This window comes from Peromyscus maniculatus, chromosome 21 (assembly GCF_049852395.1).
Source record: "Peromyscus maniculatus bairdii isolate BWxNUB_F1_BW_parent chromosome 21, HU_Pman_BW_mat_3.1, whole genome shotgun sequence".
NCBI lineage: Eukaryota > Metazoa > Chordata > Mammalia > Rodentia > Cricetidae > Peromyscus > Peromyscus maniculatus.
This window is the reverse complement of record NC_134872.1, coordinates 52,944,190-52,958,087: the sequence shown is the minus strand read 5'-3', so window position 1 is coordinate 52,958,087 and position 13,898 is coordinate 52,944,190. Positions and strand designations below refer to the sequence as shown.

At 42.7% G+C, this 13,898-nt stretch overlaps 1 protein-coding gene across 4 annotated transcripts in view; it reads right to left on the bottom strand.

The window, feature by feature from the left end:
• LOC102916182 (adhesion G-protein coupled receptor F2) overlaps positions 1-13,898 on the bottom strand; it is a 41,026-nt gene that overhangs the window by 10,805 nt on the left and 16,323 nt on the right. For 3 of the 4 annotated variants that reach the window (XM_076557841.1, XM_076557843.1, XM_076557842.1), the window contains 4 exons: positions 9,219-9,261; positions 8,353-8,507; positions 7,147-7,389; positions 4,100-5,461 (listed from right to left, as the gene is read on the bottom strand). In XM_076557841.1, the coding sequence (XP_076413956.1) occupies positions 4,100-5,461; positions 7,147-7,389; positions 8,353-8,507; positions 9,219-9,261 (1,803 nt within the window). Of the gene's footprint in view, positions 1-4,099; positions 5,462-7,146; positions 7,390-8,352; positions 8,508-9,218; positions 9,262-13,898 lie in introns of those variants that run through there. The other variant, XM_076557844.1, reaches the window with a different exon arrangement.

Here is a 13,898-nt window from a genome sequence, read left to right as displayed (position 1 = left end):
TGTCCGCATGGAGATTTTATCAAACTGTATGTTTGTGTAAACTCTTTTAGAAATGCTTACAATTGTTTAAATTTACCTATGATTGACGTGTGTGTAGTTTATGTATATATAACTGTGGGTGGATGTGTAGATGGGTACCACAGCACACATAGAAGAGACTTGTTTTCAGGGGTCAGTTTTGGCTGTCCACACTGTAGAGTTAGGGTCTCTCTTATTTCTGCCATGCTGCACATTCCATCCTAGCTGATCCATGAGCCAATTCTCCAGTTGATTTCCCATCTTCTGGGAGGAGTTCTGGGTAACAGATGCTCACCAATGTATCTGGCTTTTTCCATGTGTTCCAGGATGGAGCTCAGGTTGTCGGGCTTGTATATCAAGCTCTTTCACCTACTGTGCCATTTTACTGGCTCTCACACCCCTAAGCCTACAGCTGCCACTAACTCTAGCATGAACATGTCATGGTTGACATCAACCATTAGTTTACAAAGTATTATTCTTGTAAATAGCCTTGGAACAGATACACACCAGCTTGCTTTGGTAGTAGGGGTGTATTTCAAAATCAAAATATGAATGAAATTGACCCAGGAACTTTTTTTTTAATTTAGTGTAGAAGTTTGAATGGGAATGGCCCCCAAAGGCTTATAGGTTTGAATGCTCAGTAGAACTGTCTGGAAAGGATTAGGGGGTGTGGCTTTGTTAGAGGAGCTGTGTCACTAGGGGTGGGCTTGGAGGTTTCAAAAGCCCACCACACTAGACACAATTTCTCTGTCTCTTCTTGAAATCTGCAGATTAGGATGTAAAGCTCTCAGCTACGGCAGCAACCCCGTGCCTGTCTGCTTCCTGCCATGATGATCCTGGACTAACACTCTAAACTGTAGCCAAGCCCCCAGGCAAATGCTTTCTTTTAAGATTTGTCTTGGTCATGGTGTCTCCTCACAGTAACTAAGACATCTAAAAACCACAATTGTAGAATATTTCCTCTACACAAATTTGTGGGATTTTGTTTTTATTTGGTTTTCTGTTTGGGTTTTGGTTTTGGCTGATGGACTAAAAAGTCTGTCTCTCCTCATAGGAGTTTTAATTCCCTGGGGTTGTTTTTATATATTCGTATATTCAACCTTTAAAATAATAATTGGCATCAGGCAAAGTGGTCTTTTATCCCAGCACTCAGGAGGCAGAGGCAGGTGGATATCTCTGAGTTCAAGGCCAGCCAGTCTACATAGTGAATTCCAGGATAGTTAGGACTATATATAGAGAATGTCTCAAAAAACAAATAATAATAATAATGGGCACAGAACCAATGTATGTTGGTTCTATATTCAGATATGCATATATTTAATAACTTTTTGTGGTCTCTTTGTGCAGAGGGGATACTGGGGATTGAACTAGGGGCTTTGAACATGTCAGGCAAGGACTCTACCACTAAACTATATCCTCAGCCTAATGATTTTATTACCCAACCTGAGTCTATATAGCCACAAATATGCAACATTAAAGTATTCCATCAAAATCACTTTTCATTGGTTTATGTCACCTTGTAGGAAGTTTATTCACAGAGTTCAATATCTAACAGAGAATAGATAAAAGAATAAATCTTTTTTAAAAAATCAGCAGGAGCAGATTCTCCCCATCTCTTTCGGGGGACAAAGCACAATGTAAGCAGGTAAGCCTGAAGTCTTCTCCCAGGTTTTAGTCTATTATGCTTTATTCTCCTACTAAAATGGCTTTGGGAGCTGAGGGTGTCTCAAAATCCCACCCAGCCCACAATAGCTCCCAGAGAACACGGGAGAGGAAAGAGGCAGCAGCCACTGTGACACCCAAGGCAGCCACTGACTCCACACTAATACTCCACCCGTGGAGGGGCCGGCTAGGCTCCCGATCATGTTCTGTAGAACAGCTTTAGAAGGACTTGCTTCCTGCAGCTTCTGCCGTCCTGCCTGTTTCAGAATCTTGCTTTTGCTCAGTCGGCCTCAGCTGCCCCTCACCTTAAGCCCATCTCTGCTGCTGCTTCTCATCCGGTTGATTGTATCTGACCTCAGAGGACCCCAGGCTCTGCTCCCTTTCCTCCCTCACTGAGCATCCCAAGGATGCCCTGCTACAGAGACAGGCAGAGAGTGTATCAAAACAGACAAACAAAGAAGTTTGGGGAGCACATGACTGTTGTTTTTAATCTAATTTACATCCCTTTGAATCAGTGTCACTGAATTTTACTGATGGCTGTGTCTATAACCAGCTCACAAAAAAAAAAAAAAAAAAAAAAAAAAACTTCCATGAGCCAGTACAAGCCAGTGTAGCTCCGCCTTCTCCTATCTCAGTGTCTAGCTCTCGCTCACACTAGTTGGCAGCTGCCCACTACCTCATAAGTACTGGCATCCCAATGACTTCATCCTTCTCCTTGCCAGAAGTAAAGTCAGAAAACAACCCGAGTTTCAAGTTGATCCTATTATAAGTGAAAATGCCCGCAGTATCCAAACTCAGGTGCTCACAGTCCAATCCAAAACAAGAGTCACAAGTCAGCTAGCCTGAGGGGAGCAAGGAAAGGCATTGCTTTCGCTTGAGACAGGTATTTTTTAAGGGTTTATAAAGAGTAGCCTGAAGATTCACTGAGCTGAAAGTTAGAAACCCTGGGGTCTTACCTTAGCCCCATCGATGACCAGCTTTGTAAAGATGTGTCATGAATTGAAAATTACTGGCATTGCTATAAATCTAGACTGCAGTAACACTTTTCATAGAAATATAGAAAATTAGCCAACATTTAAAATGTTACACCAGTACTGCATCAAAATGTTTACTACATAAAGTGAATCATATATAGTCGCATTTTGAAAGAGAAAAATGAGTAGATATTTGATTCGAAGTCCCCGTTACCACATATTTGAAAATACTTTTCACTGTCTACTCCACACACCCCCAGAACAATGTTTAGCTTCATTTCTTCAGGAAACTAGAAGCTTTCTTTTTAACTCATTGCAATCTTTATATTTAATGTACATAATTTCAATCAAGAAAGAAAATGTTAAATAGATAACATTGCCTAGACATTGAATAGATCCTATACACTAGACCAGTGGAAGACTAAGATACAATTTGAAATGAGAAAGAAAGTCGCATCGTAGCTATGATGTCATTCAGTGGGCAAAGCACAGCCTACAGAACCCTAGTTTGACCTCCAACACCATCTAAAACAGAATGTTGGAGGCATGCTTGCCTAACAGGTACATAAGAATACATGTAAGTTTTCAATTCTCATATTAAGCATATATTTGTATAAGCGTACGGAAAGAATTTGCCAAGGATACACATGGAACTGTGAACATTGCTTAACCCACACAAGTGTGAGAAGGGTGAGAAGAAATGACCTTTAAAGCTTCTTTGTATAACTTGCCTTGTTCAAATAACATGGCCCACACTGCTATCTAAAAAGTCTAAGTAGCAGACAACCTAACAAGTGTAAAAAGTGTAACACCTCCAGTCTAAGACTAAATTTTAGAAGAGGCGATTGCTTGCTTTCTAAATAGTAACAACTCAGGGCTTAGCGATACAGCTCACTTGGTAGAGTATTTGCCTAGCATGAATGACGTCCTGAGTTCAAGGTCCAGGACCCCATAAATGATGCACAGTGGTGCACACCTATAATCCCAGTACCTGGGAGATGGAGGCAAGAAGATTAGAAATTTAAGATCATAGTGAGTTTGAGACTAGCCTAGATACATAAGATACATCTTTAAAAAAAAAAAAAAAAAACCCTCAGCCTATTAACAGGTATTTATGATCTTTGGTACCTAATTTTAGTATTTGAACTTGTTGCTTTCAAATTCATCATTTATTTCATTTTCTGAGCACCCCTAGAAAGTGGTGGCATTATACTCTCCTTTTGTATGAGAAAAACATGCTCGCAAAAAAAAGAAAGACATGCAAAGATCATGCTACATATTCTTAGTGAATACAAGAGTCAGAATTCAAATCCAGGCCTTTCTGAAACAAAAATGAATCTCTATTTCATTGTCTTCTGCATGAAACATGGTGCCACATGTTCCTGATCACAAAACAGCTGCACATGCTGTCTCGCTTCAGATTCTACCACAGCATCCGGACTTACCTGTAAGGCATTGAGTAAGGAGAAGATAATGTGGAAGGCCAGGGAGCGCCCATCGACGACTGTGGCGATTCCGAATCCCCAGGTCAGCCCCAGCAGTGGTGTGAGAACGGCGATGTTCTTACAGATCCTCACGATGGCCCTTACTTCCTGGAACATGGAACTGCCGATGGCAGCTCTCTGGGTCTTGATGACAACCAGCGTGACTGTGACCAGGTTTACAACTACGATGGCCAGAGCTGGGACCACAAAGGCCAGGAGAGCCTTGGTCATGTCCCAGTTAAGCCAGCAGGCCTCATGCCGGAGGTAGCCTTTTCTAGGCTCTGTCACAGCCAATGTGATAACAGCGATCACCAAAGGGCACCCATAGCCCACTAGGAAGAGAGAGGCCACCAGGAATGACTTGGGCAGTGTATGGAACACAATCAGAATTCCATAGAGAATCAGGAGGGCCTTGGCAAGCATCCAGAAAAACACAGCCAGATAGAAGAAGTGAACAAAAAATGTTGCAGCCACACATCCGTTGTGGTGGGATACCGGGCCACTGAGGAAGGAAGCCACAATGAACCACACATCAGCCATCAGCAAGGTGGCCGCAATGTTAGCAATACACAGGTGACGTAAATAGGAGATCTCTGTCTTCGTTACTTGACTCCAGACTAAGGCCTCAATGGACAGGCAGATGATCAGGCTGCAGATGGAAACGCCCAGGCCTATGTACGTGATGTAAATTAGAACCGGGCTCTCCAAGGTGTCGGGTGACATGAGAATGGAGAAAGAGGTGAATGACTTGCTCGGCCGGCACCTGCAAACAGCTTGCTGGGAGTTTTCTCGCATCAGCTGACAAGCTTGCTGGTCCCATCTGCTCTCCAGGGAGTGCCAGCCCACGCACTGGGACTTCCTCCCTTCTGCCTTGCTGATCTTTTCAAACATCAGCGAGATTTTTTTAAGCTCCTTGGGCAAAATGACAGACAGGACAAGCCCATTCACGGTCATGTTTTCCAAAAGGCTGGCTTCCAGGATGGCCCCAAGGGTTGGAAATGCAATGCTGATGACCTGGGAAGGAGAAGGAACCTTCTGAAGCTCTTCAGCTGTGAGCAGTACCCTCCCAATCACTTCATCACTTGTATCATTAATGCGCATTGAGAAAGTGAAGTTCTTCCCAAGGCTGTCCTTGGACATGACGGTACCCATGGTATGAATGAAGACGTGTGATATGTTGATGGGATGTTCCTTCACAATTAGCTTGCTTGCAAATGAATTGATTGATTGAAGCAAGACACAGCTGCTGTTTCTATCTTGGATGAAGGTCCAATTTGATATGCTCTTGCTGTTAAGAATATGGTTAGCCATGGCGCTGTAACTCTGTCAAAGAAGAACTGGTATTAGTCATAAGCCACCCTTTGAAATTCCCAATACATATAAGACTTGCTTTTACAAAGTGTGTCCTTTTAACCAGTAGCATAGGCACTCCCAGAGACCTCCTTAGAATTGCAGAATCTCACATCCACCCCAAACTCAGTGGATCATATTCAGTATCTTAATTGAACCCCTGGTGACGTGCTTGCACAGTAAAGATTAAGTTTACTTGCAGCCATGTCCAACCCACACACTGCATGCATCCCATAATAGGTAATAATGCAGCCCAACACATTTGTAGATGACAATACCATATCACAACATCAGAAGGTTGGACAGGGGCCCAGAAACAGCTCAGTCACTAAAGTGCTTGCCATTCAACCCAATCTGAACCCAACTTCGGATCCCCAGCACCATGTTAAAGATGGACACTGTGGCACATTCGTAATCCCATCACTAGGGAGGCAGAGACAGGTGAATCTCCGAACCTCATTCGGCCAGTTAATAATATAACCAAATCAATAATCTCCAGGATCAGCAAGAGACTCTGTCTCAAAAAATAATGGGGAAAGAAACTGAAAAAGACATTTGACATCACTCTCTGACCTCCAACACAGGAACACCTACACACACATGAGTCCTCACCCATACATGTACACATACATACCCCCCCTACACACACACACACACACACACACACACACACACACACACACACACACACACACCATTGGATACCATTTAGAGGATTTATCTGTAAAGGAATTCCTTGCCTTGTTTTCCTCTTATTTGTTCAATGCCTTCCCATGAGATGTACAGGTACACAGCCTTTACATGCTCATTTCTACCAACAGTTCCACTGTATACCTGAGCAAAACCCATCATTCAATTGCCCTTTCAGAGTACCCACAGTGTAGCTGGCATCTGTTAGTCCCAGCTGTGCTGCAGGACCCTATATAGAAATATGCTGAAAACTAGAACTTGACCACAGAGGTTGAATCACCCTTCACTACCGTCTACTTCAAGCATCAAAACCACGAAGAAATGAATCCAATTCCTTTTCACATTTCTGTAGTTCAAAGGTTGGGCCATATATTTTGCTTCCCATTTTAATGACTTGTACTAATTCACAAATGAGTGTAAGTCTTCCTTTGTCCACAACCCACAGTGTTTCTTCAATAATTTTAGTAGCTTAAATATGCTTTAGGAAAGCAGAGTCAACTCTGGCCCCCAACAGACTCATAACCTCACAGGCTCAACTCCTCCAAGACCCAGGCCTTTGAAGGCTCATGCAGTCGTAGAATCAATCCCTCACAGCCTTGGACCCTCACAGATTCTACCCCTCATAAAACCAACCCTTCAAAAGCTCAACTTCTTATGGACTCAACTCCTCCTGGACTCAACCCATCACAAATCCAGACCCCCGGGGAAATATAAAAAAGACTGAGATGAGTACCACAGAACCAAGTAAGCTCTCTCTACTAACGTGTCTTGACCTGATATGTTTATTTTATTCTTTTGTTTACTATTCTTCCCTCTATAAGATTCATGAAGCACTTTTTATGTGGGACATTGGGAATATCGAGGAGGAAAATGTGGTTCCCAATCCCTGGGAAGCTCAGAGGGTATTCCAACTAACCTAAGTTCCTTCCCCAAAGAGAGAACGCTGTCTGATCTGCAAGCTCACGCACCTTCATCTTTTCCTCATTGACCTCTCTGGTTAGAGCTGTCGAGATGTTGTGCAAGAGCTCTACCACCACAGCAATGTTCCCTGGCATTCGGGGAGACTTCTGAATGTTTCTGATGATGCAAGACAAATCCTTTGGGCATTTTTCCATCAGCATATCTGTTATGGTGCGAGATTGTCTGTGAGTCTCATGGAAAGCTACAGTTGATTCTGATGATTGAACATTGGAAAATAATTCCACACCCTCCTGAAACAGGACCAAAGTAAAGAAATCCTTTATTAGTTTGTTAAATACAAAAGCACTTTTGCTAGAATTTAGAAGAGTCCTACTATACAATTGTATATCACGTAATATGCTTTCATGTTCCATTTTCAAAGTAGTATCTAGAGTGAAATAAGTTGACCAATACCAAGTTGTATAAAGCAAAATATAAGTCTGAATTTCCCAATTGGTGGCTCTCTAGCCTGTCTTCTGAAACCGCAACTGTTTTCTTTAGACACTTCTTGTGTATGTACATTTAATGTATAGCTTATATATTTATATGGATTCTTATTGCCATTTAACTTATCTTTACATTCTCAAGAGGTGAGCCAAGAGACACCATGTTTTGTTTTTTAAATAGCAGGAGCTAGAGAGATGGTTCAGCAGCTAAGAGTGGGTCCTGTTCTTGCAGGACTCAGGAGTCAGTTCCCAGAACCCACATCAGGTGACTCACAGCTTCCCACAACTCCAGCTCCAGGAAACCTGAGGCCTTTCCAGGCACCCACATCATATGAAGATCCTGATGGGACTACAGCTTCTCACCTAGCAAAGTGTGAGGTGCAGCCCAAATTTCATGGGTCTAACAAGTTTGGGGGAATATTACTAGTCAGTGAAATACACTATGAGTATCAAAGCTTTGGGCTATTTCAAGGGCTGAGGGCAAAGATGAAGAACTTGGTCGTGATTCTAGATTCTTTTAGATGCTTTTCCTTGCTCTGCCTAAGTGACCAGGTTCCTTCATGTCATTCAGGATGCAGGATATACTACACAAACTTTCAGATGCACCAAGTGAAGAGAGAGGAGATAGGTAGGTATTTATGTATTCATGGAAAAACACCCTATTGCTACCGTGGAAGCCTCTCTTTTCCCCTAAGTGGGCAATATGATCACCTGAAGTTTACTCATGGAGCCTGTGTGAGAATCCTGATACAGAAGAAAAGACATTACCTCAAAGATGCTGATGGCATTAAGGGTATGGCAGGTTTCAGTGACTTTGTGCCATGTCTTGGCCTTACAGGCAAATTGCACGTTGCCCTCACTTTCTGGAGGGCAAGATTGAAAGCAGGGGGCAGTGTTGTCCTTACAGACACCATCACATACATCTGGGAAAATAAAAGGCATCCATATCAGATAAAAAAGGTCTGAGGTCATGGCTGCTCAGCCATTCAGTAAGGTGTCACTGTGGCAAAGAGACGTCAATTCTGTAGACACGGATATCTTTTCTCAGTAAGATTGAAGATGATTGAAAATGGGTTAGCAGACATGGCATAGTTCTGAAACAAGATCCTGTTCCTTCTGACAGAACCACACACCAAATTCCAATGTATAAAACTGACTACGGTATAAACTCCTCCCATTAAATAAGAGGGACGAACCCATGGGTTACCCTACTGAGTCACCCTCTCCCATGCCCACAGAGCCCCCTAAAGATCTCCTCGGAGTCCTAGAGATACCCAAGTAAGCTCTCATTTGAAATCTACTCCCCTTGATGTTCCCAAAAAAGCTTCCTGGTCCAGAACTTTATAGCAAGCTCCATGGTCAATGAGACCCATTCTAGTCACTGCCCTGGTTTGAATTAGCTCAATGAGAATCACAGCAAAGAAGTCTGAGACTAGGTGGAGCAGAGGATGTTGGGAAAATATGAATATGGCTGGGGCTAAAGACACAATGGACTTGCATGTAAATAATCAAAGTACAAATGTAATCTATCAAGGTGTCTCATCTCTCATGCCATGAGCCAAAGGCCTGAGAGTTGCCCGATATCACAACTGGTGATCAAACTTCTGTGTGATTGGTAACTGCTGCCAACATACCACGTGGCCTGGACATCACCTTATCCTTGCTTTTGCTGGTGGCCTGAAAAGAGACAATAAAAATTCTCACAAAATCAAATGTCAACAGGTGATACCACTGGTTCATTTTAATCACAGACAAACAACCATATCCGAGTCAGCCATGATGCAAACAGTCACCGAAAGTCCAGCTGTTGCATATGCCCAATGACATTTCCTTCTACTTTTCCTCCCCAGTGCCAGGCAGTGGGATTGTCCTCTCCTCCCAGTCATAATTCTCTATCATTACAGTCTATAGTCTGCACATAAACTACATTTTGGGCAGAGGGAAGTTTACTAGGAAGTTCATGAAGACTTACTTCACTTGTATGGGCCCCATTGAATCCTGGGAGAAGGTCATGCCACATGATCACACGTTCACATGAACTTATTTATCGTATTTTCAAAGACAAAATATTCTAACTACCTTCCATCTATTGAGATTATCAATTTTTGTCACTCCGTCTCACCCCTTCTCCTTCACACTCTGTCCTGTTTGGGGTATCACTAGAGTGGTGCATTTATTAATGAAATCTAGACAAGGAGTTGAGGGAGGACCACATTTCTTTGGATTTAATAGGATACATTTATATAGTTTACAGTCACTTCTAAATTACAAGAACATCAACCCTTGAGGGTCATTAATTCAAAATTATTTACAGGTGGCCACAGAACAGCACAACAACAAATGTTGAGTGCCCTGACATCCTGCAGCTCTTTGGAAAGAAACTTGAAGTTTTCCCAACTTTCATAGCAATCCTACATATTTACATAAAAGTGCTAATAACAAGTGGGAAAACTAAAAAGTGTTGTTCCAAACTAGCTGCAATAAGAGGAAGTGTAGGGCAAGGCAAAAGGGAAGAATGGGGAGCTGGAGAGACGGCTCAGCATCTAGAAAAGTACTAGGTGTTCTTCCGGAGCTCCCGGGTCCAGCTCCCAGGACCCACATGGCAGCTCACAGCCTTCTGTAACTACAGCTCCAGGACCTCCTAGGGCACCAGGCACACACATGGTGCATAAATATACACGCACACAAAACACCCATATACATAAGATAAATGTTTAGATTTTTAAAATGATAGAATGATCTTTTTATTATCTATATAGAAGAAATTATAAGCTCATCTGTATGTAAAATGTAAGAAAAAATGCAAGTACAGCTCATGAATTATTACGTATTACTAGTATTATTTTTGCTGAATGTACTACTAAATAATGTTGAGTATTTACTGGATACAAATCCTTTAACCAATTCTGTTTGAAATTTATTTTGATTCCTTTTCTCATTCTAAGAAAATACTTTCATTTTGGGTTTTTTTTTTTTTTTTTTTTTTTTTTTTTTTGGTTTTTCGAGACAGGGTTTCTCTGTGTAGCTTTGCGCCTTTCCTGGGACTCACTTGGTAGCCCAGGCTGGCCTCGAACTCACAGAGATCCACCTGGCTCTGCCTCCCGAGTGCTGGTATTAAAGGCGTGGGCCACCACCGCCCGGCTCATTTTGTATTTTATGCTACTCTTCTTTAAGGGAACGGCCCCCACCCCACCCACCCATGCATATCTGGCTATCCTGAGAAAATGGTCTAGGAAAAGCCCACCAGCCCACCTGGGCTCAAATGCTGAACCGTCTCCTTAGGAGGGAACGTTCACCTCTCTGTGCCTCCATTTCCCTGTCTGTAAGCAGAATAGACATTACTGCTTTTGTGGGGGAACAAATGAGTTGACACATGAGAAACCCTCAGGGCCACCCTCAAAAGTGTGAGATCTGTTTATGGTTTGGCTGCTGGCATTATTCTGATACTGAATAGTGATTACATCGAGCTCATGTTTCGCCCTTTCAAGCTGTCTTTTCTGATGGAGTTCTAGATGCTCTAACTCTCCTCTGCCTTAGAAGGACTTGTTACCCACACTACCATACAACACTGCCTAGCCTCCACTCACCTGCCTGCTACTTCGATAATCTTTTCCATGTTATGTTCTCAATTAAATTTTAAGTTCCTTAAAAACATGATTGTGTATTGTCTCCATTTACCCCTCTATGTAAAGGTCTTGTACATATGTACATCACTTGTGTAATAACATATTGGTATGCATGGTACACTCACAAATGCAGGCATGTGTATGTTAACGTGTATAGGAAAAGAGGCAAACTCAATATTCCCATTTCTGAACAAAATAAGTGCCCTCTAGTGGCTGAGAAGAGCATTATCCGTGGCTCCAACTTGATTCCAAGATTCTAGCTATTGAGGAAGAAATAAGATTTCTGGGCATTGTCATTTGGCCGACATATGATACTCATTTTATTTTCCTATTAACAATATTATTTTTCTCTCTGTTATCAAAAACAATTCTGAATATTCCCTGTTTTTTCTATCAAATAAAACTATGGAAACTCTGAATTGAGGTCTCTCCATCGCTGAGGAGGTGTCACTGAGGAATTCATGAAACAGAATGCCCTTGGACTCCCCAGTGTATGATGGCCTCTCATTTTTATTCATGTGAACAAATCCCTGGGGACCCAGTCAAAAAGTCGCATTGCTTCCACTAACCCATAAGACTACAATAATATTTCTAGAGATCTTGAAGACTGTGTTGATAGTCTGTCTTGTGGTGATATTTCATTTGTACTGAAATGTGATATTTTATTTGTATGTCAATAATAAAATTTGCCTGGAGATCAGAGGTCAGCGAGCCATAAACAGAAGTCAGGCCCTTAATCCGATCACAGGGCAGGCAGAGTCTCTGCATGGTCAAGGACACAGCCAAGCATGGTGACATGAGCCTTTAATCCCAGTACCAACCATAGAGACCTGGAGGTCCATATAGACAGGCAGTGATGAGGAAGTCATGTGGCTGGGCTTAGAGCCAATGAGAAGGCAGAACAGGAAGGCAATAAAAACATAGGTTAGATGGGAAAAAATCTCTCTTTGGGGAAGCTACTGCTGGTGGTAAGCTAAGGCTAGTCGTGGCTATTGCTCCGATCTCTTCAGCTATTACCTCTGTATTTGGCTCTGTGTTTCTTATTTAATAAGACTGTTTAGAAATTTGTCTACACCATCTAATCTCCTTATTTTGCAAATGACAATGCAGAGGCTATAATAGATGAGGTGGCCTGAAGAAGGCCATGCAGGGAACTCCTCTTATTCCTGAGATTAGAATTTGTTCTCCTAATTCCTTCAGTATGTCTCTACCAAAGGTCAGACATCAGATCATGTTCAGGTCCAATAGGCAGAGGAGATGTATGGCAGGAAGCAAAAGCCTCTCAAATCACCCAAACCCCATATTGACATGGCCATATTCTGCAGTATACCAAAGTCAACAGCTGTGGAGGATCCCTGGTCACTAAACAAACTCCAGAGATGGTGCAGTTGACTAATAGGTGTGGGGGAGAACATGGGATGCTGTCGACAAGAAGTTCTGGAAACTCTACCTTCTTACAGGAAAGACCTGATTTGTTTCAGTCCAGTTCGTTTTCTGAGGTACATCATGTCTGGTTCCTCTGGTCAGTTCATGTCTGGGTAGCATCCGAAGTGGGTGACTTTAGCTTCAAATGCTAACATTCCTCAACCTCATCCTACACAAAAAGGCAGGCGCTGGCCTGCAACCCGCTTAAACTGCAGAGCTTCCCAGTGCATAGGAAAGTCAGGGGAGGGGCAGGGGAGTTCCTGGCAGCCCGAGAACCAGAAATTCATCCAATGGGAAGAAAAGGATAGGATGTTCCTGGTAGGGTGAGCCCCAACAATAACAAGAGTAACTGTTTCCCCTGCTCTGCCTACCCCACATTTTATTGAAAATTGTAGATGAGAAAAACAAAAGATAGTACCAAGCTGTGGGCATCAGAATGCCCCCAGCAAAGCGTCTTCACAAAGCACCTGTAATTTCTCTTAGAAATCGGATTTCAGTTCAATGTTGGGGTGAAGGGGAGTCACAAAGAAAAAGAGTAAAGTAATTAGATGGTGACTATTGATTGGGAAATTTATGACAAGAACTTCCAACATCATTCTCGCCTAAGGATGTAGTGGACAGCTGTTGGAACCGTGCCCTGAAGCACCGCCCCTAGTGACACAGCTGTAGCTGTTACACCTGCCTGTGACCTTGAGGGACCTACCCTTGGGGTATGGCCACCAAGGACCCTTAAGACTTGAGATGCATGTATGCCCTCGCTCTGGGCTACCTCCTGGTTTTGGATGCTGAGATCTTGGACCGAGTCGTTCAGCATGGGACAGAGCTCAGCTCGGCTCTTGTTCACCTTATCTCATGTGAAGCATATCCTTCATCACTTACCTCAGTCTCTCTGTCTATGAAGTAAGGGATGAGAGCTTCGCCAGTTAGTTCTAGGGTGGCCTCCCAGGTCTTATGGTCAAATAATAGTACTCTTTTCCCAAGATTCTCAAAAAACTTTAAAATTGTCTCTCTCCCAATGTTCCTTCACACCTTATTTAAATAAATAAGAGGGAAAATATACTACAAAGAGCGGCGGGACTCACTGCCCCTCCAAAAGTTAAAAGGATAATTTGCTATAAACTCCACCGTTGTTCTTCTGCCCGGTTGCTAAAAGGAAATGCTATTGCCACTTTGAATGGCATGGTACCACATTATGCCAAATCGTTTTGAGGTCCTGTCCACTAAATGTCTCCTAGTCACTGTGGCAGCTTTCCCTACATCTAC